Genomic DNA, 27,740 nt, shown 5'->3' on the forward strand with positions numbered 1-27,740 from the left:
TAATAAAGATTTGCAAAGACATTTTTGTATATCAGGTGTTTGATAATTGAGTTACTGCAGTTTAATACTGTTAGTTTGTATGATGCATTAGCAATCAGCACAAACTAAAGCAGAGTAAAAGAAAAGAAGAGGTAGCAATAGTTGTATGGGTCAAGCTTCGGCTAATGATCTGTGACACTGGAGCCCAAAGCAGTTTAATATCGCTGCATTAATACAGCAGATCTGTACTGGACCTGGCTTCAGAGAAAATCCTCTATCAGCAAAATGCAAAAAACCAAACTCAGAAGAGCTGCTGTGTTACAAAGGTCAAGGACTGGCAGTTCACCTCTGGATCCCTGCAGCTGTTTTAATTCACGCTGCTGCGTTTGCACATCTCCTCAGTTATCAATATAGTAATATATGACATCTGTGTCTCTTATTCTGTTTAATCTTGAGATGGTAAGCAAATATCCAGAACGCCCTTAGTAACAAACAAGAACTCTCTAGTAACTACACAGCACATATTAACTGTCCAGAACCCTGTAGCAGCTGCATAGCAACACCATGAAGTCATGGTGACCCAGTTCTGCACGGGCAAACTCCAATAGAATATCTTTCTCTGATGGAAGACATATTTTGCTTATATTTGGAGATCAGTTTAATTTTTTGCTTTTTATTTGTTTGTTTGTTGTAAAGAAATAATAAATGTTTTTGGTTTATATAGACAGTTCATTCAATACTATTATATTATATTAATTACATACACACATCAATTTTACTTTACATAAATAATAATTCTAAAATTAAATTTAACCTACTAACTACTATATTTTAAATTATATGGTTAAACTTACTTTCTATTTATTCACAATTTATTTCATTCAATATTTTGATCTAATAACGTTTTGTTTTTATGATAATTTTTATTTATTTATTTGCTTATTTACTTGTAGTTATATTTAGTTCCTTTTCTGTTTAATACTGTGAAGCTGCTCTGAAGCAATCTCTGTTGTGTAAAGCACTTATTTTATATTTGGTAATATTTTAATGTTTGTTTATTGGATATTATTTACATGTATTTTTGTATTTGGGAATATCTATTCTTATATGTTTTTGTTGTTGTTGTTGTTGTTTTTACTTTATATTACTTTACATTATTATTTTACTTTATGTTATCTTAAATATTATTTTACAACTTTATTAGTATTTATATGTTTAATTATAATTATTATTTTTTATTTATTTTACTTTAACTTTTGTGTTAAATTATTAATATTTACTTATGCATTTATTTTATATAAATGTTTTAGGTTGAATTATTCATATTTATTGAATTATCTTTTTTTTTTAGTTCTAATAACATTTTATTTATTTATTTATTTACATACTTGTATTTATAATTGATCTTCCTTTCCTGTTTAATACTGTGAAGCTTATTTGTTTGTTTGTTTGTTTGTGTCTTTCTTTAGTTGTTAATTTGGTTTAGTTGTATTTAAAAATGACTTGATTAAATTTAGTAATCAATAAATGTTGTTCTAAATACAGTGTAATTCTAATTTCTCTAATTTCCCTTGATTCCCTAAATAAACGTTACTGAATTCTGTGCTTGTGTGAACTTGTGCTGGAAGTCTCTGATCGATCCCGCTCTGCTCTGTACTGTCGCTCTGTTCAGGGTAAAATTAACCAAACAAAGCTTATTGATTCTGCTTATAGCTGAAATGGTTTGTGTGCTGGAGGTCAGAGAAGCGCTTTGTTGGCTACAAATAAAAACAGAAAGGAAAGCACGCATTGGATGCCGGAAAGCCGCTAGTTGTATATTTCTATGTCAGTTTTAGTAGGTTTGCTGAGGTTTAGGGTAGTATGGCTCTTTACGGATCCCTACATATGTCATCTTAAGCTGTATTGATGCTGTATGTGCTTTTATATCGTCTGAGGGCAGGCGTGGATTTATTTAACACTCTAAATCAGTCAAAACGGTCATAAAACACAAGGTCCTGCGAGGAGCAACAGATTGTTTTGAGGCAGAAGCTCTAACTCAAAGCAGCTTTGACACTGTTTACAGGAACGGATTCAGAGAAAAACAGCCTTGATCAGACTGAGATTGTGTGTTTCTGATATCAAGCAGCATATGTGCATTCATTCATATCTACTGTAATGTTGAATCTTAGTGGAATTTTCCTTATTTATTGTCTTATGTCATGTTTCTGCTCTTATAGGGAATGATTTATCAACTGAACTTAGAATATCTTTCCTTAATCAAAGAGGATAATATTCTATTTATATGTGACAATCAATAGTATTTATTTTATTTATTTTTTATGGTAAAAGTTTATAAGATTAATTATGCATTTATTTATCTATTTTATTTTATTTTTTTATTTTCTTTGTATTTGGTCATATTTATTTGGTATATTTATTTATTTATTTGCACTTAATATGGTTATTTTTACTTTTATTACTTTTATTTATTATTGTATTATTTATTTACAGTATTATATTTGATATTTTTGTATATTTTATTTTTAAATGCTTATTTATTTATTTTAAATTATTCATAAGAAATGTATTAATCAAAATGATGATTATTATTATAATTATTTCATTTTGGATATGTATAGTTTTGTATCAGAAATCAGAAATGTGAGCATCAAATTAGAATGATTTCTGAAGGATCATGTGACACTGAAGACTGGAGTTATGATGCTGAAAATTCAGCATTGATCACAGAAATAAATTATATTTTACAATATTTTCTCATAGAAAACAGCTATTTTAAATCATAACAATATTTCACTATTTTTGATCAAACAAATGTAGATTTTTGAAATGTAGTATACATTTATTTTTTATTATTTTATGCTGATTTGTAGGTAAGATCATGCAGTAATTTAATGTGGGTTAATGAAGGTTACAGCAATGATAGCAAATACAGTCCTCACAGACAGAGATGTCTTCGCAGACACTAAAACACAGCACAGTGTCTCCACAGCAAAGCGTGAGCTTTGTTTATGAATCCTCTCCAGCTGAAGGACGGCCACTGAGCAAAGATTGTGTGTGTGTGTGTGTGTGTGTGTGTGTGTGTGTGTGTGTGTGTGTGTGTGTGTGTGTGTGTGTGTGTGTGTGTGTGTGTGTGTTTGTGTTTGTGTTTTCATCCACAAAGACCCAAACAAATGGTAAAACTGTTGAACTTTTCTATGTATGGTTTTATTCTTTTGGAATATTAAGGTTTTAAAGGTGCATTTGGTATTTTTCTCTTCTCAATGAAAACATTTAAAGAAAACATTACAATTAAGTTTGTAAGCATTAGTAAAGGCATAAAATATCAAAATAACAATGAACATTAAATTTTTAAGCATTTATTAATCTTTCTTAATGTTAGTAAAAATAATTGTTTCCTTGTTTGTCCAAGTGTTATTTTAGTATTATTTATATACAATTTTAGTTTTTAATTTTTTATATGAATACTTTCTTTTTATTATTATTATTATTGTTTAGTGTTTCAACATAAAATAAATTAAAATTAGAAATGTTGCCTTTTTAACTAGTTAAAATGTTTTTCATCTAAAACGTATATTATTTATTTTATTTTAGCTTTATTTCAATGAACAAAATGTTTAAGTTTTCATCAATAATACTGATTTGTTCATTTCAGTTCACAGTGCATTAAGTTAAAAAGTTAATGAATACAACTTTTATTATGTTTATTTTTAAAATGCATTGGTAAATACTGAAATTAAGTATTAAGCATTGTTCAGAAAATTTAAGTCTGTCATTATTCAACCTTGTGATAGTTCTTATGAAATTTTGGCCACTGAAATATGTATGAAAAAGCTTGAATGTATAGATGTATATTTAAATAAAAAGCATAAGATTCGGCCTCTTACTTGCACAAAATTATAATATGGTGTTGAAAAGTGAGTTTAACACAACTCATAAAACTGCAGCTTTTAGTTTTTAGTCTCTCCAGTATGAAAGAAGATGTCTCAGCACTGTCAGATGTGGCTGGTGGTGCAAAATTTATTTGTGTATTGCACCATTTATTTGTGGACTGTAGATGCTCTGGCAACATCAAATCACTATGGCAACATCCTCCGGCTTCTACTGTATGTTCTCATTATCTGAGAGATGACCTGACCGCTCGCTCATTTACATACACTGCAGAAAATCTGATGGAGGATCAAGACAAAATACACTTGCTAAGATTTCGTAAAACAAGCACTCACACTTACACAACGCAAGATAATAGCCATCATGAAATTGGTTTGAAGAACACATTTTGAGCAGTTTTCATGTAAAAATTACTTTTTGTGGAGCTGAAAATTATTCCTTTTTTCAAACTTTTTTTTTTAAATAGCAATAACAAAAGTGCTAATACTTTTTGAGTTGATTTGTGCATACAGTATTTTGCACTTCCCCCCACTGCAAACAGAAAAAGCCATTTTTTGACAACCAAGATTTAACATGCCAATAAAGCAAGTTAATAAAACCACAATTCTGAGAAAAAGGTGAGATATAAATTCAAAACTATGAGATATAGATTGAGAGATATAAACTCAGAATTGCCAGATATAAACTCAAAATTATGAGATATAAACTCAGAATTATGAGATATAAATCCAAATTAGAGATAACAACTCAAAATTGTGAGATATAAATTCAAAATTGCAATATAAACTCAAAATTGCAAGACATAAATTTAGAATTGTGAGATATAATCTTAAAATTCTGAGATATAAATTCAGAATTGGGAGATATAAAAGTCAAAATGCGAGTATAAATTTTAGGATAAAAAGTCACAGTTTTTATCTTCTAGATTCTAAGATTTTTTTTTTTCAGTGTATTAAAATGCATTTTGTCTGATAGATTTTCTTTCTCTTCAAACATGTTGTTTTCCATCCTGGTTGTTCCTCCTGTTTCCTTGTCATCTTGTTTTCCTGGTAAGCTGTGTCTCACGCTGTGACAGGTTCTCTAATGAGACTCACACACTAACGAGCCTCATTCTGCTCCGGAATATTAATTCTCTCAGAAAACCTGCTATAATTATACATACAACAGCAGGGTAATAAAATTCCTGCTTAACGCAACGAGAACCACACACTCGAAACCGAAACAACATCAACACCTTAACACAACAACACCAATCTAAATTCAAGTTCAATATCAAATATCATATTTGGGAATGTACGAATGCATTCAAATGAATTATATGTATGTTTTCACTCCACCAACAAAAGTACTTGCATATTACAAAGTACATACTCTATCTTTCCAACTAATAAAAAAGAAATTCCATGCAAAGCATTCATGCATCATGCATTGATTTGTCATTCAAAAAGTAGTTATCAAATGACCTCATTAAGTTGCATGTTTAATTCAGTGGGTGGCATCCAGTTATTATCACAAACAAGTAGTTATTTTTCATTTTTATTACATTTTGTGTAACTTTTGGCAGTGTGATCACCTAACGAGTCAATTAGAAAGATGTTAGTCAAATGCATTGCTCTGTGTGTTAATTATTGTGTGAAATGTGAAGTTGCATACTAAAAGCATGCATGCACAGTATTCTGTAGAAATAGTCTGAATGTGTGTCTGTGTTTTTGTGTTAGTGCATCAATAATGCACCCAACCTTGTTTTTCCCTCAGTAACTATAAGCAGAAGTAGGACAGAACATATGAATCAATCACACTTGAGCATGTCTACATCTGCAGCCTCTCACCTGATTACAGTCTGTTCTGAGATCAGGTAAAATAAATAGTGTCACCCTGCTTCTTCCTGTCAGTCTCTTGTCCAGCGCTGAGCTAATGGGCCGTTTTTTCACACTCTGAGGAACACGATGTGAAATTATACTCAGAGCAGACATGCACCTCTCAGGGACGTGAAATGCATCAGATAGTCGTGTTGATTTTTTTAAATTGCAGCTGCACTGATGTTTTCGGAGATGCATGTCAGAATGAATCCAAAAACTCCTCCTGATGAGCTGAGATGTTCTGCAGTGAACGTCTGCACAAATCCAGGTTTTAACTACTGATTTATCGTGAATTATCTGGGTTGCTATTTTCGATTGACTTTCATATTGTTTTCAGATGAACACTTTACTGAAGCAGCAGCTCGGCTTTACTTGATTATCCACACATCATTTTCTTTTAAGAAAAATCAGTGACTCTCAAATCTTTACTTTACTTTTGCTCTACTTTCACTGTTCCTCAGTGGAGGAATGATCTTCCCAAGCCTTCAAAACATCTCGCATCTGAGGAATGTTTATTTGTTTATCTCTCATTCAACATTGTGTTGCATCTTATCTTACTATCGCTGCAATCTTATTATGATCTATCTCATCTTACTAAGACATATGTGACCCTGGAGCACAAAATCAGTCTCAAGTTGCTGGGGTATATTTGTAGCAATAGCCAAAAATACATTGCATGAGTCAAAATTATTGATTTTTCTTTTATGCCAAAAATCATTAGGATATTAAGTAAAGATCATGTTCCATGAAGATATTTTGTAAATTTCCTACTGTAAATATATCAAAACTTAATTTTTGATTAGTAATATGCATTGCAAAAAATTTCATTTGAACAACTTTAAAGGTGATTTTCTCAATATTTAGATTTTTTTGCACCCTCAGATTCCAGATTTTCAATCAGTTGTATCTGCGACCAAATATTGTTCGACCCTAACAAACCATACACCATTGGAAAACTTATTTATTCAGCTTTCAGATGATGTATAAATCTCAATTTTGAAAATTTTACCCTTATGACTGGTTTTGTGGTCCAGGGTCACATATTATTGTAGATATAGAGTGACAACTGATATTTATATCATTTTATGTAAGTATATGCTATACTAATATAAATTTACATTGCAATCAGAATTTCATCACTTTTGTCCACATAAATGCCAGCATCTGCACCAAACTGCATATTTTGCTCAGTTTGAGTCTCTGAATAAAAAAGAGCAGGTTTTGCATTCATTTTATGACTATATGAGCCAAAAATGCCTGATGGATCAAATATGACAAAATTCTCTCTCTTTCAGCAGGAGTGTCTTTTGGTTCTGAGCTGTGATGCTCTTCGTGGATTTTCTTCGTGGTCGGAGGAGGTTGCGGGTGTCCGTCTGCAAGCCGCCCTGCTCCTTCTGGTTTCTGCTGCTGTTTGGGATCGGAGGACTCGTTCTCTTCATCCACCTGCAGGATCTGTCCGATATGGTGCTTCAGCAGGCTCCAGGTAGGAAGAAACGGTCAATTATGGTCAACCGTCAACACGCAGAATGCATTCAGACTGAGCTGTTTATATCCAGTGAGCTGTTTGTTCCCAAGCTTTCATTGTGTTTTGGAGAAGATTATAGTTTTGGACTTCAGGAGAAAATGAATGCGGTTTGAGGTTGCACACAGGGTCTGAAATTAGTGTTTTGCAAGACTTGTGAATTGAGAAAATAGTGCTGTAAATATATTTTGCCAGCCATGGAACTCTATTTTATATTGTCACATTAAAAATGCATATATTTTTGTTTGTCAGAATGAGTTCTCTAGCTGATTTGTCCTGCAGATTTAGCGCTGTGTCACTCGTACACCAGCCAGTCTCCGTGCAACACCATCTGTCACAAAAACATCCACAACCATCATGATTTTGGTCTTATTTTCATTTTTGGTGGAAGAATGTGTCACCACAGTGAGAATTTTTAACCATGTAAAGCATAGTCAGAAATAATAGTAAGAAAAATCTATTTTATTTGTTTGATTATTTATTTATTTATTATGTGTATGTGTAAAATATAAAGGTTTACGTGTGTGTGTGTGTGTGTGTGTGTGTGTGTGTGTGTGTGTGTGTGTGTGTGTGTGTGTGTGTGTTTGATTATCATATTTGATCCATCAAGCTTTTTTGGCTTATGAAGTCTGATATAGTGAGAATATGGAGGGGAAAACAGCTCAGGCTGAACCAAAATATATATATATATATACATATATGCAATTTAGTGCAGATGCTGATATTTATATGGATATCATACATACATACTGTACATAGATACTTACATAACAAGCTATGAATATAAGTTGCCACTCTATATCTCCAATAATACAGAATTTCTTAGTTATATTTCATGCTTAGTTTGATGATCAAAACATATAATGTAATGCAACAGAATGACAATTGAGAGATGAACAAACATATATTACTCAGAAGATGTGAGATGTTCTGGAGGCTTGTGAAGATCATTCCTCCACCGAGGAACAGTGAAAGTAATGCTTCTGGAAACAAAGTTCCTCAAAAGATCCTGATGATCAGATTTGAGACGCACTGATTTAAAAAAAAATACAAATAATTGATTCATGGAGAATTGAATAAAGCCAAGCTGCTTCAGTCCAGTAAATGTTCATGTGTTTCATCAAAAAACACATGAAGTACAAAAGTGAATAATGTTGATCATTTAGAGACCTTAAATTTGCATATCCAGTAGACTTTATATAATTAATTTCTATCTAGAAAGAAAGATTAAAAATGAACAGAACAACCGATGCTCAAAAGTTACTCTGTGGTTTGTTTTGCTTCAGATCATCATACCGGCCAGCAGGCCAGAAACATTTTGTTTACTCTACAAAGCACATTTTACTTTTCATGTGGCTTTTGGCAAGCGTTAATTTTGGATCAGTGTTGTATATGGAGCACTTCAATGCTGGCGAGAGGCTTTAGGTGCAACTGTGGTCAGAAACACGTCTAATAAACAAAACAAACAACAGGATAGTTGTTCAGATTTGAATCAAATTGATGAAAAGATGCATTAGGTGACTCTGGAATACTTGATTGTGATTGGTTAGTTTCATCAATCATAAAATATTTAATTAAATTCATAATTAACATACAAACCAACTGATGGAAACGGCTTCTTATGTTGCTGTGTCTGTCATTTGTGAGATCTGTTTGCAAACTTTTGAGCAGTAGAAACACACACAGCGTGAGAAATCTTGGCTACAGTCGCACAGCACCGGTGATGATGTGAACCGCGGGAAACGGCTGCTTCCTTAGTTTTAGGCACGCACAAGGACACACGGCAAACACCTGCTGTACGGATGCATGTTTGTGCTTCTGTTCAGCCAAAATGAGAAAACAAAACCACAGATATGAACACACGGGCTGTGGATGAGCTCTCCAGGCTCTTTTACAGTTATCTGCTGATACTCAAGGCAAGGCAAGTTTATTTATTTAGCACATTTCATACACAATAGTAATTCAAAGTGCTTTACATAAAAGGAACTAAAATTATCATAAAAAATAATCACAACACTGATCCATAAATCTGAGCAGCTCTACCTTTGACTCTTTCTGTCTTAAAACTTTTTCGGGCAAATTCACTTTTTTTTGTTAGGGCTAACAAAAGAATCAAATAATTAATCATCATGAATTTTGTAATTTTTGGCAGTTTTGTGATTAAGATTCAGTATTATTTTAGTGTAGCTTTTATTAATATTTAGATTTTTTAAAATAAAAATATATTGTGTTTATTTTTATTTGTTTTTAAATGTGTTTTTATTTTTATATGCTCTTTTTGATTTTAATTTTAGTAAAAAAAATGTATTTTTACTTCAGTTTTAGTTATTTTAATATATCAAGTTAGTAGTTTAATATATCAATTTTTTTTTTTTTTTTTTTTTTTTACATTTTTGTTTTCAGTTAATGTTTATTTTATTTCAAGTAACTTTTTTTTATGGTTTTAGTTTTGAGAAGTTTGGTATCTTGTGATTCATCATTTCAGTTGTGTGTTAGTGTTATTTAAGTGCCATTGAGAGTTGTTTTAGTGCCATTACAGATTTTATCAATATTTTGTTATTTTGATATTTTTCTATTTTCATTGTAGTTAAAGTTTTAGTAATTTTGTTGTGAGTCTTTGTTATTTTATAAAGGTTTTAGTTTTAGTAAACTATAATGATGCTGTTACTGTAAAATTATTTCATCTAATTTGTTTTTAAATGGAAATACATTTTCTTTCAATAAGTGGTGCAGCCTGAAAAATAAAACAGACAAGGACGTAGTTTTGGTTTGAACATGGGACATTGAACATGTTTTAACTACTAAAACAGTTAAAACACTATATAAACTATATATATATATATATATATATATATATATATATATATATATATATATAATATATATATCATATATGTATATATATATATATATATATTATATATGACCATTTTTTCTCAGGAGGAAACATCTGAAATGCAGGATCTCAGCACGCCGGTGATGAAACTTTTGATTTCTAGACTCTTTTTCTCAGGAGGAAACATCTGAAATGCAGGATCTCATTTCTGTTTTGTTTTTTTGTCAGTTTTTAGAAATCACCCAGAACTGAAGCGGTTACGGTGTCACATTAGGCAACTGCGTCAGTTGTGATAAATATATTTAGCAGTGTTAACATATTTAATTAATCATTGGCAGTCCTCATATTCACCGGTCATGGGAGTTTTGTGTGATTTCATTTGGCTCATTTGCTTTTCCTCAGAGACTCTGAGGAATTGAAAAGGAATTTTCTCTGATACTATTTTCAAATGAAACACATTATTCAATAAAGAAAGAAAAAAAAAAGGATTATCCTGAAGTGTTCAGAGGATTGTAAAGCCGCTCTCAGCCAGAGCTCAGGAACACTGCAGCCTTTCTGCTGCTGAACTGGATCAGATGGAGGGAATGAAGGTTATATAAAAGCATTGCGGCTGAACTCCAGTGGTTCTGTTCCTCTTTAGTGTTTCTGAACACTCTTCTGTGCTGTAGATCTAATGCTGGAAACTATACTTCAGCTAGATGAATATATGCATGTCTGGGTCAGTAAGACCTTGTTTAATGGTTTTGAACGTCTCTTCTGCTCACCAAGGCTGCGTTTATTTGATAAAAAAACAGTAAAAAATTTGCAATATTATTACAATTTACAATAACAGTTTTCTGTGTGAATATTTATTAAAATGCAATTTATTCCTAGGATCAAAGCTTTATTTTCAGCATCATTACTCCAGTCTTCAGTGTCACATGATCTTCAGAAATCATTCTAATATGCCGATTTGCTGCTCAAGAAACATTTCTGATTATTATCAGTGTTGAAAACAGTTGTGTTGCTTAATATTTTTGAGGAAAGTGTGATGCATTTTATGTTTCAGCACAGATGAAAGTTCAAAAGAACAGCATTTATTTGAAATGGAAATCTTCTGTAACATTATACTTACTGTCACTTTTGATCAGTTCAGTACGTCCTTGATTAACAAAAGTATTCATTTTTTCAAACAACTATTACTGACCCTTAAAATTTTGATGAAATGTAATCCATGTAATGAACTCTGCAAACCAAACAGTTCACTGAAATGAATTTGCATCCTTAACATTTATTGAGAGAGATAGTTTTATAGCCTTTTATCGCATTACAGTACTGTCACACTACTGAAAACATTAAAGGGGTCTTATGATGCTATTTCCATTCTCTTTGGAGTGTTACAAGCTGTTTGTGCAAAGATAAGATCCCTAAAGTGGCAAAGACTAAAGTCTCAAACCCAAATTGATATTCTTTATAAAAGTTTAGACTCGTCCACACCCTCCTAAAACGTCTTGTTTAAACACACCCCCATCTCTACGTCACGATGTGGGAAGATTTGCATAACGCCGCCCAAATGTTCACGCAAAGAAAGAAGGCGTAACTTTGATTCTCGCTGTTGCTGTCGGCGCCATGCCGTGTAGACGCTGTGTGTTTTGTTGTGAAAGCAAAAATACTTTGTTTGGCCTTCCAAAAGAGGACACGACTAGAAATCAGTATCAGTATTTACAACACTGTTCCAGAACAGTTCAACCCAAATATTCAGATGTGTGCTGCACATTTTACGGAGGACAAGGACTGTTTCGTGTGAGAGTAGCCTATAATGCCAGTGTTCTGACAAATAATCCTGACTCACAGCCTGTAAGTACTTATTCATATTTAAAGGATTTGCCAGTGATGATTCAAACACAAAATTTTAGAACAGTATAGAATAGCTCTTTTTTTTTTTTTTCTCCAAAAACAAAAACACACAATGTTTTATATGTTTACGCGGCACGATGCAACGTGTAAAAAGACAGTATAAGTCATTATAATCCGTAATTATGTCTCCACTGGATGCTACAAATGCCTCGTTTGTAATGGGTTTTATTGGTTTCGTCTCGTCGCGCCGGGAGACGCATTACAGTATAGTAAAGAGCGTAACATTTCCGTCACATGCTTGAGGCATTCGGCCAATCACAATGCACTGGAAAGCTGGCCAATCAGAGCACATCTTGCTTTTCAGACTGATGAGCTTTGTAAAAATCAACACGTTCCAGAAGGCGGGGCATAGAGGAGAAACAATAATGTACAGTATGTGGAAAATAATGTGTTTTTTGAACCTTAAACCACATAAACACATTTCATTACACCAAATACACAAAATAATGTTATTTTTAGCAGCATCATATGACCCCTTTAATAGTGCCTCTATATTTAGTTTGTTTGCCAGATTTAGTTAATTTGGCTTAAAGCTTTTGCTCTCATTGTTTCTGCGCAAATCTCCAACTCAAAGAGTTGTTTAAGGAAAATCGAGGAATCCTCTGTGAATCGCCATGAGAACGCTGTTGTTCGTGGTGCCATCGACAGAGAGAGATTACCCACAAAAATTGGGAGCAGGGATCATTTCCCGTGCATTGTGGGTAAAGAGCGATTTCTCGGCCTCAGCAGGACACGCCACACTCACAAAGAAGAGTTGTGGCCTTTTCAAACACAGAGAGATGTTTCATTGCTGTGAATTGAACTTCATTGTTAGAGCGCTCGGATTCATCTCCGCCGACAAAACACAGCCTCCCCGGCCTCATAAGGTCAGATGCGTTCTCTAACAGCTCTGTTAGCGAGAGAGGCGCTCTTGAGGGATGGATCGTACGGCGCTAATCAGAAGAGCCGGCTCTTGTGCGCCGCTCAGGTGTCGAGATCAACCGCAGCCAATCAGAATCCACTCCACTCCAGCGCTGAATGAGATTGCTTTCATGCAGGAGCTGCTGTGGACCTCGTGACATCAGACGAGCACAATAACATCAGCCGTCTAAACACAACGGCCCTGAGAGACGCGCAGAGACTACAGCCGCATCTCTGGAGGAATCCGAGCGAATTACAGGACTTAATTAACAGAAGAGAGCTGAAGTCAGACCACAGATGTGTGTGATGAACTGATGCTGGTTTACATTCTTACCAGTAGAGCTATTCAGATAGATAGATAGATAGATAGATAGATAGATCATGAGTTTGAAAATGATTTTTGAAATGTTTTGACTGAATGATTCAAAATAATTGATTCAGAAGAGTCGTTCAGGTGTGAATAAGAACCGTCCTCTCTTACTGTGATGTTCAGTCAGCTGTAGCATTAAATGTTGCCAGATTTATGCTTAAAACTAGAGAAAAAAAAATGCTAGTTACTTCAAGGTCCTGTACATTCTTTGAAATAGTGTTGCTTCTCAATTGAACCCATCTGTTTTGTAGGATGTTTAGGTATTTTCACTGGAAACCAAGAGAGAAAGTACAGAAGTAGTATAGAATCAAATGGGCACTTATGCAAGAGGAAGTTTCTTGCAAGCATTCGTCAGAGAATCTTGAGTTCACACAGAGCTCACGTTTCACATGATTACTGAACACAAGCCTCCTTATGCTTAACTGCAGGACTTTCTCTACCTTCTCAGTCTTACCTCTCTCTCTCTAATCATCATTCAGGGACTCGTATTGAATTTCCTCGGATACAATCTTGTAATCCGCCGAGACGCTCTGTTTACTTCTGATCTGCACATAAAGCACTACAAATTGGACAAAAGACAGCTTTCTTTATTTGAAACGGCTCCGCAAGTAAATCCTGACCATGCGAGAAAAACCCATGACGAGAGCCTGACGTGTGCTAATAACCCATCAGCTGCGTCACAGTCAGAGTGAAGAATCTGGGTTTTTACATTACATTTACTACTATAAACACAGCTAGACAAACAGAGAGTTTAACTGTAATCAGACAAGACAAGTGATGCTGATTATTTGCAGCATTTTCATTTCTGATTATTATCAATGTTGAAAAAAGTTGTGCTGCTTCATTTTTTTTTTTTTTTGTGGAAACCGTGAAACATTTTATTTTTCAGGATTCTTTGATGAATAGAACATTAAAAAGAACAACATTTGTTTTTGGAAACATTAATATTTTTAATGTTTTAAAAATAATAACAAAACAACAAAATAACAAAATATAAATACATAACAAACCAAAAGTTTGGAAACATTACTATTTTTAATGTTTTTGAAAGAAGTTTCAGACGTTTTCTTTGTGCTCATCAAGCCTGTGCATTTATTTGATCAAAAATACAGAAAAAAAATTATATTATATAAAAATAAAAAAAAATATTAAAATAAAAAATAATTAAATTTAAATTTATTATACTTTAAATTATCATTTATTTCTGTGATGCAAAGCTGAATTTTTAGGATCATTATCACATGATCCTTAAGAAATCATTCTAAGATGTCATGATTCATTTATCAAAGTTGGAAAACAGTTCTGTGCTGCTTAATATTTTTCAGAACATGTGATACTTTTTTAGGATACTTTGATGAATAAAAAAGTAAAAAAAACAAAAAAAAAAAAAGAAGCTATGTTTTTTAAAATATAAATATTTTGGTAATAACAATATACACTACTGGTCAGTAATTTTGGGGTCAGTACTTTTTTTTTCTTCTCTTTTTTTAAATAAAATCAATACTTTTATTCAGCAATAGGATGTGTTAAATTGATGAAAAGTGATAGTAAAGAAAATATATTATTAGAATAGATATTATTAGAATTTTTTTTTTTTTTTTATAAATGCAGTTCTAACCTAACTTTTATTCATTAAATATATCAGACAGCAGAACTGTTTTTCCAACACTCATAATAAATCAGAATATTAGAATGATTTCCTAAATGATCATGTGATAGACTGTTTCCTGTTATATGTGACACTGAAGGTTGGAGTAATTGATGCTGAAAATTCAGCTTTGCCATCACAGGAATAAATTATTTTTTTTTACAGTATATTCAAATAGAAAACTAATTATTTTAAGTTGTAATACTATTTCACAATATTATTTGTTTTTTCTGTATTTTTGATTCAAATAAAATCGCAGGGCTTGATGAGCAGAAGAGACTTCTTTCAAAAACATTAAAAATAGTAATGTTTCCAAACTTTTGGTCTGTACTGTATATGTGCATAATATTAATATTTTAACACAACATTATAAATGTCTTTCCTGTCAATTTAAATTTTAATTAATTGAATGCCTTTTTAGCATAAAAATATTGAAAAACGCAAATATATAATTCTATTAAAAAAACATTATAAATGTCTTTACATTACATAGAGAGATAACAGAAAGATAACAGTGAATCGTGTCTAAGCAGAAAACACTAATATGGTTTAGAGATGCTTTTTAGTCCAGTGAAAATTACACAACCTGTATAATGATCATAAATTCCACTAAAATAAACCAAAAAACTCTCATTCCACTTAAATACCGCTAAAATACCCCATTCGGTTATTTTCGAGAAAATGATTGATGTGTTTAGTAACGTGAAGCCTCCCAGAACACAACAATAAAACTCATTAGTACGGAAAAAGCAAACGTGAAGCCTCCCAGAAATCAACAAGTCTCCACCATAATAAAATTCTCAGGGTCAAAGGCTGTTTCATTTATAAGGCTTCAGCATAATAAAAGTCATTAGTACGGAAAAAGCAGGAAGTTGAGGAGAATTTGATCCGTGTCACATCGAGCTTCAGTAATCCGTCCATCTGTCTCTGTTTGTGAAACTCAATTTATCCACCTCTTCATGTAATTAAATCTCACTGATGACCAACAAAACATAACCAAAGACCCTCAACACATAATCAAACCCGTCCACAGACAAAAGCACCTTCAAACAGTCCATTGCCTTCAGTTTCTCCTCCTTCCTCATGTGTTTATTCCGGTCAGAGTGAACCGGTTTCATTAGACCGCCTCGGCTCGTCTCCGGTGGAAGGTGCGGATCTGTAAACACAGACAAAAGCACTTTGTCCCTAATGTGAAAACAGCCGCAGTTGTTTTAGCAGACGAGTATTGACAGTCACTCCACAAGGTGTGGATAACAAACCCCAGCGTGTACGTGATTAGTTAGTCTCGCCAAGCGTAGCAGAAACGCTGCTTTATTTTGACACTTATTATTGTTGGAACAGGTCAGTGTCTCTTAAAATCCACTAGAGAACAACAATAGACAATAGTTTTTTTCTCATTTTTTTTTCAGTATATATATATATATATATATATATATATATATATATATATACATATACTGTATATACTAAATATTTTATTTAAAATAAAACTTTTTATTTATTTTGTTTTCAAAAAATGTATACAGTTTAGATTTTAAGCCACCGATGCTGATGATTGAATAACAAACATTCCAAGTTATTACAATCAAAAGCGGTAATTGTGGTAAACAATTATATTAAGTAAACATGCCTGTATTTAACAGATGAGACAACCTTCGTTGTTGAAAAAGCATGTCGCTTTATGAAATAATTGATTTTTTTGTGAAGGGTAATTGAATCAGACGTTCCGATCAATCAGATCATAATCAGACGACAGTTAGCAGATCCAAACATAATGTAAGTTAACTAAAAAAACCAAATATAACATAAGGATGTGCTAAACAATAACATGTATCACAAACTGTGCTGTGCTGATTATTTTACATTTATTATAAAATACAAACAATTGTTTACAAATGTTGTGCATTGAATTATAAAAATACAAACAATTGGCGTTACACTCAAATGTTTATAATTGCTATACTCATTTGCTCGACATAATCTCTACACTGTACATCGCTTTAACTATACAATTATTTTTATATTAAATACATTTATTTGCTACTTTATAGTATTTTTATAGACAAAACTAACAGTAATGTGTGTCTGAGTAAACACTAAAGAGTCTCTTCTGCTCATCAAGCCTGCATTTATTTGATCAAAAATACAGAAAAAACAGTAATATTGTGAAATATTATTACAACTTAAAATAATAGTTTTCTATTTGAATATACTTTAAAAAAATAATTTATATTTCCTGTGATGGCAAAGCTGAATTTTTCAGCAAGCATTACTCCCAGCCTTCAGGTGTCACATGTAACATCCAGTCTATCACATCGATCATTTAGAAATCATTCTACTATTCTGATTTATTATGAGTGTTGGAAACAGTTCTGCCCTGTTAATATCTATTTTGATGAATAAAAAGGTTAAAAAGAACTGCCATTTATTCAAATAAAAAAAATTCTAATAATATATATTCTAATAAATATTTTTTCCTTTCTATCACTTTTTTTATCATCAATTTAACCACATCCTTGCTGAATAAAAGGTATTGATTTTATTTAAAAAAAGAAAGAAAATAAAATTACTGACCCCAAATTACTGACCAGTAGGTGTATATTATATGGGGTTTTACAAAATTATTTATTTTTTAAAAAGCATAGCTTTCTTTTTTTTTTTTTTTACTTTTTATTCATCAAAGTATCCTAAAAAAGTATCACATGTTCTGAAAAAAATATTAAGCAGCAGAACTGTTTTTCCAACTTTGATAATGAATCAGCATATTAGAATGATTTCTAAAGATCAGTGTGATAATGATCCTAAAAATTCAGCTTTGCATCACAGAAATAAATGAGTAATTTAAAGTATAAATAAATTTAAAAACAATTATTTTAAATTGTAATAATATATCACAATATTACATTTCTTTTCTGTATTTGTGATCAGATAAATGCAGCTTGATGAGCAGAAGGAAACTTCTTTCAAAACCATTAAAATAGATAATGTTTCCAAACTTTTGACCTGTACTGTATATATATTTATATGTACATATATATATTATATACAGTACAGGTATATATATATATATATATATATATATATATTATATATATATATATATATATATATTCATATAGAACATGTATTATATTTCACTTTATTTATGGGCGAAACTAACAGTGATGCTAGTCTAAGTAAACATGGCTAATATGTTTTTTTTTTTTATGGGCAAAACTAACAGTGATGCTTGCCTGAATAAATCGCTGATATAGTTATTTTGTTTTATTTTATGGTTTTGTTAATAATACAATCTCCATTACATTGTTAGACACAACAAATCACACAAATATACACAACAAAGCTGACAAATATTTTGTTAATCCTTAATTTTTCTATGATAATACATAAAACCAAAACCAAAAAGCATTCACAAAAGTCACTAACTAAATCTCTAAACCCAATATAACAATATAAGACAGAACAGAGCATGAACTCAGCATCTTTCGTTCTCAGTCTTTCTCTCTGTCCCTGCAGAGAAAAGACCTTGAAAACTGCTGATCCGGTGATCTGCTCTAAGCCAGAGCGCCCAGGTCACCTCTGAAGAGCTCTGATGGCAAAAATAAAGAATAACATGTTCTTTTAGATAGAATCAGGGTGAGAAACCTTTCACATTTGCTGTCCATGTTCTGGCATGAAATGTCCAGTTTTCATGATCCAATCCATTACCAAAGAGTGAAATCAAATCCCAAACCTATATTATTCTCACTGAATATACTGTGCACTCAGAAGCAAACAGGGGTTGGTATATTAAGACATATTTAAAATTCAAATCTTGTGATTTCGATTCCCAAGATTTAAGTTTGATATAGTATTTTATTCAATATCAATTCAAACCCTGTCAGTTGTTTTTGTGATGGATTTATGCATACATAAAATTTTGAAGAACAGGTTAAGTAAAACATTTAATGACTAAACAATGCATATATTTAGCAAATTGCTGCTTTCTAGAGTTGCTGTTTCTTTCATCACCTTCTGATGTTCATTCATGTTTATTTGCTGCTGTAACTAGTAGTAAAGAGGAAGAGACGATCGGTTAAAAAGCACCAAAACAGTATTTATTGTTTGAATTTCATAATTAAATTGACATAATTTGAAAGCTGAGACTTTGTTTCATATCGAAAGTAACAAAGCACAAAGACAATTGCAATTTATTAGATAGGAGTCTAGAAATAATTTTACATTAAGTTTTGTTCAAGCATCAATTAAAAACATCACGGATCGAATCTTGGGATTTAAGAATCAATATCAACTCATCGATATCATTTTTTTAGACATTATTATTTACTTATAGGGGTAATCCTTTTTTTTTTTTTTTTTTTTTTTTTGCAACGTTTATTTTTTTCTGATTTGAAGCATTTTTGCATTATGATTACATACTGTTACACAGTATCCATTAATTATTAATAATTATTTGATTCTCCCTAATGCATCTTTTTTTATCTGCTTTATTTTCATATAGCCTACCACATACATACATTCATAAAGTCTTCTTTTTATATCAGTCTGATACAGGATTATCCTATTTAAATCAATGTGTTAACTGAGTTGGACAAAACTTAAAGTAATCTAAAAGTATTCAAAATTAGTCTGATTACATAATCTAAAATATATAATGTATGGATTACTTTAATAACCACACTTTTTGGTTTGTAATCACTAATGGACTACAGTTTGCAAGTAATTTACCCAGCACTGTCCATAATCTAATTCTAACATCAAAAGGAAAATAAATAAATAAATAAATGAATAAATAAAGTAAGAAAAATGAATTGGAATTCTTGATCAGAACATTCCGATAAAGTTACAATTTTAAAAAATTTAAAACTCTTTTTTTCACAAGAAAGTTAACCTATATAAAATGTGGTGCGAACTGCATTTCACATCGATTTTAAAGCATGAGGCAACCTGCCCCTAAAGTCTTTTGAGTACAAGATCCACTCAACACTATTGGGTTGCAATCAAGCAGTTTAAAATCAACCTGCTCTGAAAGTTTTTTGAGGACAAGTGCCACTCAACACGTCCCATCTGCCCTCAATACATTCAATCATGAACATGTGCGTTAGTGTTCGACGGCTTGCGTAATTCATCATCAGACTCAGACTGGTGGCTAAAAACAGAGACGTGAAGATTGCAGTAATATAAAATGTGATTTTGCATGACAAATTTTGGGTAAAAGACTTTAGTTTGAAAGACAGGGGTCTGGAAGACAGAATAGGCCACTTTGGACATTACAGAATACATTGCATTTAATGATGCTTATGAATTTAAAATTGTCTCTACCATAAAACTACTACAAATTAAAACTAAAAAACAAAAAATCAAAATTAATTTAATTTAATTTAATTTAATTTAATTTAATTTAATTTAATTTAATTTAATTTAATTTAATTTAATTTAATTTAATTTAATTTAATTTTAAATAAAAAATTGTTATTATTATTATTATTATTATTATTATTATTATTATTATTATCGTGAATAAATGTATTCTTGCTTGCACTATTATTCTCAAAAAAGCAGGCAGTTATATTGTGAAATGTTAATTTGTATAACAAAAATTTGTGAGCCGAATGTTTGTGACTAGCTCAGTTTCTCAAACTTTGCTCTCATTTTTATTTAATTAATTCACTTATATTTTTGACCAAACGTCACATTCATAAATGCTTCAAAAAAAATTCCTTTGTTTTTTTGACTGAAGTAAGGCTGTGCATAGACTATTAGAATCTCTTTGAATGAAAAAGCTATACAGACTCTACAAGCTATGCTCTGCAGACTATATATTTGGTAAGAATTTGACTTGAATTTTTAAAAAGGCCACTTTTGTGTGCATTGTGCATCAGCCTATTACAGCATTACTGATGATAAATCCAGTGCTTGCTATATCATGTTTGCAGTATATTGTTAAAGAGTTTCAAAACATAGTCTACTGAGACTCTAGTGTGGGTCTGTTGTTTTGGAGCAGGTTTCTGTCCGGAGCAGGAGAGGATTTGTCTGTAAACTCATTCACTTTGACAGGGTCCTGGCCGTTTCTGTCGTTCTGGGCATTCTGTCGTTTGTAGAACAACCAATTAATCAGCTGCAGACGGCCTGTTAGAGAGCTTTAAAGGGTCATATTATGAGTAAAAGACTCTTTGATCTTTTGAATTAGAATTTTTACTGTGTAAACACTGGAATTTCCTCCTGAGTCCAGAAGGAGCTTCTGATCTGAATCATTTCAGCCGCACATTCCTGATCGTTTTCTGAATCTCTCACATTGTGATGCAGCTTTCAAAAGAGTTATTAAAGGATTGACTATATTAGACTGGACAGCAGACACACAGTAAAAGTGCTGCTGCTCATTCCCCTTGTGAAGAGCTGGGTTTGCTGCTCTGAGTTGGGCGAGAATCAGATTGAGGAATGGTTCCATCTCAGTTCATGAATGTGACTTTGAATTGAATTGGCCAAAAAAAAAAAAAAAAAATCCACAGGATGATGAATTGGGTTTTGTATTGGAATGACGGGAAGAATAATTTACTGAATTTTCTAGAAATGCAGCAGAATTTCATTAGTTAAACACAACAACAATGTATAAAACAGAAAACATATTCAGTGTCAATTTAAGGATTTTAATCTTCTAAAGCAGGTTCATGTTGGTTTGTTTGATTCTGAAGACTTTGCGGTGAATTTAGGAATTCTGGGAACTGAAGTGTTGTATGAATGTTGCATATGTGTAAATATGCAAACAGAAATGTATATAGGCTATATATATATATATATACATTACATTTACATTTAGTCATTTAGCAAACGCTTTTATCCATATATACATACACTTTTATTATTCTTTCTTATTGATTTAATTTCTTTTATAGTTTTTTATTATTTGTAGTTAATATAAATGGAAATTTGAATAAAAAATATGTTTAAATAAAAAATTAACAAGAAATATGTGTGTGTGTGTGTGTGTGTGTGTGTGTGTGTGTGTGTGTGTCATTTCAAACATTAATTATTAATATAATGTGATTTTTGTGGAGATACTAATATGCATAATATATACATGTTAACATAATATGTAATAATTCATATTGAAAAATTTAAATGTGCTATTAAAAACTACACTTAAAGCAGTTAACTTTGCAATAATGATGTGACCTGTTTAACCACGCGCAGACGGCCACCGCTGAGAGCAAACACACCAACAGGGTTTGACTTCCTGAAGTTTAGGAAACCGTGTATATTTTGAAGATTTCCAGCATGTTTTTGGGGTTTTGAGGTTGTTTTGTCAGATGTAAAAAAGGCTCACAGGAGGAGAGCGCAGGCAGAGCAGGTAAACAGGGTTTGAGCGTCACAACACCCTGAGAGACTGTTCATAAAGAGAGGAGCTGCTGGAAGAGTTGCATAACCACCTGTCTGCCTGTCTGTCTGTCTGTCTGTCTGTCCTTTGAGGCTGTCGCAGTTTTTCAGACTTGGCCTGCCTGTCAGGAAACTTCTTTCAGCGTGGCAGGTGCCCATGAGAAACACAAAGTTAGTGCGCTTGTCTTTAGTGAGGAGACACTTCAGAGCGCTCATTTTCCAGTGATATGAAACGAGAGCGGCGACGGTTCGCTTAGCATCTCCCCACAGACTCGAGCGAGCAACAACACAGCCGAGGATGAAAGCGTGCGTGTGTTTGTGTGCGTGACAGAAACGCATCCTCCTCTCGGCATTGAAACGTATCCATGTGGACGTGGATCGAGCCTAATGAGCAGATACACGTGATCTTCTGTGAGAAACACAACGGTTCATTGTCATGCAGAAAAGCCTGAGGAAATGATACTTCTTAATTATGTGCATACAATCATCTGTTGCATTTCAGCTAGATATCTAAATCACAGTAAGAAGTAGTGCTACTTTAGTAACCTTAGATTGTCTGTAAATTATAAATTATAAATCATGGGTCATTGTCCTATAAATGAGTTTGCAGTTTGTTTTAAGTTTTATATAATGCATAAATTATCTAATATTAAAAAAAAAAAAAAAAAAAAAAAAAAACTTTACCAAACATTATATACAACATTTTGAACTTAATAAAAAAAAATTGCCTTTGGAGTTGATCCAAAATATTCTTATGATATTTTTATGCAAATTAAGATTAAATTTGGATATTTATACACTGTTATTCAAATGTTTGGGATCAGAAAGGTTTTTTATTTATTAATTTATTTAGTCTCTCTTGCTCACCAAGGGTGCATTTATTTAATTAAAAATTCTGTAAATATTGTGAAATAATATTACAATGTAAAATAGCTGTTTTCTATGTGAATGTATAGTAAAATATAATTTATTCCTGTGATCAAAGCTGAATTTTCAGTCACATGATCTTCAGAAATCATTCTAATATGCTGATTTGCTGCTCAAGAAACATTTCTGATTATTATCAGTGTTGAAAACAGTGGTGCTGCTTCATGTTTTTGTGGAAACTAAATAAATAGAAAGCATTTACTAGAAATAGAAATCTTTTGTAACTTTATAAAAGTCCATATTGTGACTTTCGAACAAAATAATGCATCCATGCTAAATAAAATGATCAGTTTCTTCAAAAAACACCAAACTTTTTAACATTAGTGTATTTCTGTAATACAAAATATTTATTTAGATTATTTTTGGACAACGTTTATTTCCCTGTTTGGAGCATGAATACGCTTAGTTGTGATACGCAATCATTAAATGAAATATATTTCAAATCCCAGTCAAAGTTCTCAATTGCGGATGAACTTTCCCTTTAACAGTCCTCGCTGGTAAGGAGCTGTAGAGATGCTCACACTGATCTTTGTGAAGCTGTGAGGTCTTGACGCAGCAGGAATCTGAAGATTGTCAGTGAAGCAGCTTCTTCAGTGACACAGAGGTGGCTCAGCTCTCTAAGACGTGAAGGAAGGTCAAAGGTCTACGGTCCCAGTAATCTTCCTAAAGCTCTGAGATGAAGCCTTCATCTGAAGAGCAGTGCCTGTCCCGTTCTGTCTGTGTGAGTCTGCTCCTGATCTCCTGTGGGAGAACACAAAGATGGACCACGCAGCGATAAGAAACTGTCAGCTGCTAAAAGCCGGTTTGCTGAAAACTGATCCACGGGAAGGACTGAACGATGCTTATCTTCTGAATGACAGGCCGAGAGAGAGAAAAACCGAGTGAGAGGATTACACTGACAGCATTTTAAGGCATCATGGATGCACTCTCATTTGTTCCAAAGGTAGACAGCATAATTATGTTACTGTCACTGTTAAAAAAAATTATATTTTATCTAGTTCAAATATATAGAATTTTGAAACAAGTACTTAAAACAAATTTACTTGAAGGAGCACTGCATAAGACTTGTTTCCAGAGAATATTTCTTAAAGACAAGTGTATTTTATGTTACTATTATAGTTTTTGAATTGAACTTATTTTTATTTTTTAATTTTCTATTTTTTGTTAGTAATTTTGTCTTTTTTGGTTCTTATTTTAGTGTTTTAGTTTTTTTAGGTTTTTTTGTTTTTTAGACTTTTTATTCAGAATTTTCTTCCTCACAATTCTGAATCATGAGTTTATATCTTGCAATTCTTAAAACAACCCCCCCCCCCCCACCACTACCCTGAATTATGAGAAAAAGAGTAAAAACTGTGAGCTATAAACTGTGAGATAAAGAGTCACAATTGTTTTTTTTTATCCCATGGCATAAATGGGCTTCCATAAATCTTCCATAAAAACCATACTTATTTTGGCCTAGTTTAATGGCAGCATTGCATGTAGCGTTAATAGAAAACACAATCCTATGCATTGCAATGGAAAAAAAATAACTGTATATTATGAATATATAAACCTGCTTCTATTTCATTCAGTACTTTTAAAAATAGTTTAAGAAGAAATCCCCTCAAAAGTGAGTGTTTATTTGGGTGTTCTACATTTTTACGCTTCTTAAACTATAAAGTTATTATCATAACAAGATCCTACCGTCAATCTCGCGCTGAGCTGCCGCCTTTGAAGACCTTTCCAGATCAGTCACTTATGAGGTTCCACCTCAGTAGGCAGCGCAGTGTGATTTGGAAAGGAGCTGGTGTGTGTGTGTGTGTGCGACACAGAGAGAGAGAAACAGCTGTGTGTGTGTGCTGGCACACGAGCCGCTGCAGACAGTGTGTGTGTGTGTGTGCAACACAGAGAGAGAGAAACAGCTGGCACACGAGCCGCTGCAGACAGCCAAAACCACTGACAGCCGAAAGGAGAGTTCATCATCATCTTTATTACACCTCACGCAAACACAAAAGAGGGAAAGATAGAGAGACGGTTCAAAGACAGACGACAAGAGAACAAGAGCGAGCAGATAGAAAATACAACACGAAATAGAGAGATAAACACAGATAAAGAGAGACATGGGATTTTATCTCAGGAGAAAAGAGAGAGGAGGGAGCAAAGACAAATGGAGGGAGGAAAGATGATAAAATGAGTGCTAACCTATAACAGAGGGATATTTCAGGTCGGAAATAAACCCGTGTTTATCAGAGCAAAGGCACATATATTAATTTGTGAGCGGTGGACGGGAGCGCCAGAGTTTATAGAGGTTAGAGGAAATCTCTAGCATTTTTTCAGATCATGGCTTATCGTGATAAACGAAGACATTTTGACGTTCGTCGTAGAAGTCACAATGCAGGATTGTTCGCCAAATTTTCAACGGCCATTAATCAGCTGTCTGTGAAACATGCCAAACCAGCGATCAAAGACTACAGATTTTAACCTAGGATTATAGGAATCTTTTAAGATTTTCTGAATTTTTCTCAGATGACCAAATCGTGGCCAAAATCGCACAGTGTGAGCTGGACTTACCGAAGCCAATAGGTGTGAGGAAACTTAATGAAACCACCACCAGTATCTGCAAAGATAAACATGCCTTAATTCTCGCTTAAAGATGCCTGCCGAGCATTGAGCCAGATCTTACCTAGAACTCAAATGGGAGAGTGACCGTGTGTGCATCACCTTGATAGAGACTGCTTTCGTAATGGAACCAGTCCAAAAGAATGGCCTGTGTAAAGATGAGGTGAGAGCCACGGTTCTCTGCATCTGCAGTCATGGGATTATAAATGACTGTATTGTGATGGAAAGACCATTAGGTTAGTAAGGTGTATGTAGAAGTTAAGTTAACAGAAAGGCTCAGAAAAGCTTAACTCCCCGGGGTCGACAGTTTTTTTCAAAATTAAGTAAATGTCAGTAATGTTAAGTAAAAGTAATGTCATTTACGCAATCGTTCACAGAAGGTTACATTTAAATTATGTCAGTAATTTTTTGAAAAGTCTGGCTAAAATTGACAGAGTAGGGAACGTCTGTTGTCAAGCAGTGATTGGCCAGACCTCTTAATAAGAATGAATGCTGTGGCATTGATTGGAGTCACTAAACACTAAAGCTTTCATATTTTGAGAAAGCTTCACATACAATACTTATTTAATATGCAAAGATGTCAGCCAATCATAGCAATGGGCGTTTCCATTGAGGTCTTAATGCAGACACGCCCCTTCCTACAAAGCGTTTTAATCAGAGGCTAAAATCAGGGCAGAAAATGTGCTTTTATATGCAGTTCATGACCACTTTAATTTATTGAATGAACCAATGAGCGATATGTGTTCAGAAAGCACAGAGAGCTTCTTAGGTTGTCTTCAATAGGGTGAGAATCCAATTTTCGGCTCTTTGCAACAAAAAAAGCCATTAAAGGTTTCAGCACTGTTGGCAGAGAGAATGAATTAGTCACAAAGACGACGTTCAGGGCCGGCGTATGCATCCCTGCATGGATGCATGTGGCTTCTCCCAACAGACTGGAGGATGTCGATCCATAACCAGCGGTAATATACAATGAAATTCATACACATCCAGGGTTTAGTGCTGCTAGTTTGTGTACTCTCTGTGGCCGTAACTTAATCTACTTAATCTTTAGTCTACTTGAAGACTAAAGGGAGGAGCTGTAGTAAACTGTGGAAAAGCTTAATCCTTTTTGTTACAGGAGCAATTTCTATGTTTGTGTCACATTATTTAATTATGTTTGTTGCGCCCTCTACAGGACAGGTGATGTATTAAAGCCACAGGTTTTTCCATTTAACTTATTCTGCTTTTGATTTCAGTTCACATAGATTTGGTTTTCCTTCATAATGTCAACCCTTAATTTTCAAATTGATTTTAGATTGAGTTTATTGTAATACTTTAATAAAAATAAACTCACTAATCAAACTCGCTATTCATAGACTTCATCAGCATTTATATATGTACTTATATGATTTTTATGGATGTGTCTATAATAAGTAACATCCATCTGAGCTGAGTCAACATGAAACCTCATTTGCAACCCATTTTATATTTGTAATGTGACATTTTTAAAAAGGTTTTTTGACCAGGGTGTGAAGGTTAAAGGTCACATTCAATTCAAGAGCATCACCATATATACACATATGAATGTGTTATACTTCATTACAGTGCTGTATTTGTTTATTGGTTAACATTAATCAGCAGTCTACTCAGCTAAGTTAAAGTCAGTTGAAAAGGAAATATTATGGAGACATTTGTTTTTAAAATAACATGCACTGTTGATTCATTTACAATATAACCAGAAATGTGTTATATAGTAATTTTTGATTTCACATTGACTTAAATTCATGGTCAAGTTTCAGAACTAATATATATCTATCTATCTATATATATATATATATATATATATATATATATATATATATATAGATATATACAAAAACAGACAAAAATATAGATAGATAGATAGATAGATAGATAGATAGATAAAATCTCATTCTTTTGAAATTTTCAGTGGTTTTGTGTAA

General features: G+C 32.7%; 1 protein-coding gene across 4 annotated transcripts in view; it reads left to right on the forward strand.

Moving 5' to 3' along the window:
• The window catches only part of LOC109064919 (carbohydrate sulfotransferase 8-like), a 155,140-nt gene that overhangs the window by 18,892 nt on the left and 108,508 nt on the right, over nt 1–27,740 (forward strand). For all 4 annotated transcript variants that reach the window (XM_042744515.1, XM_042744517.1, XM_042744514.1 and 1 more), the window contains exon 2: nt 7,025–7,209. In XM_042744515.1, coding sequence (XP_042600449.1) covers nt 7,050–7,209 — 160 coding nt within the window. In that variant the 5' untranslated portion in view covers nt 7,025–7,049. The remainder of the gene's footprint in view (nt 1–7,024; nt 7,210–27,740) is intronic.

This window comes from Cyprinus carpio, chromosome B18 (genome assembly GCF_018340385.1).
Source record: "Cyprinus carpio isolate SPL01 chromosome B18, ASM1834038v1, whole genome shotgun sequence".
Taxonomy (NCBI): Eukaryota; Metazoa; Chordata; class Actinopteri; order Cypriniformes; family Cyprinidae; genus Cyprinus; species Cyprinus carpio.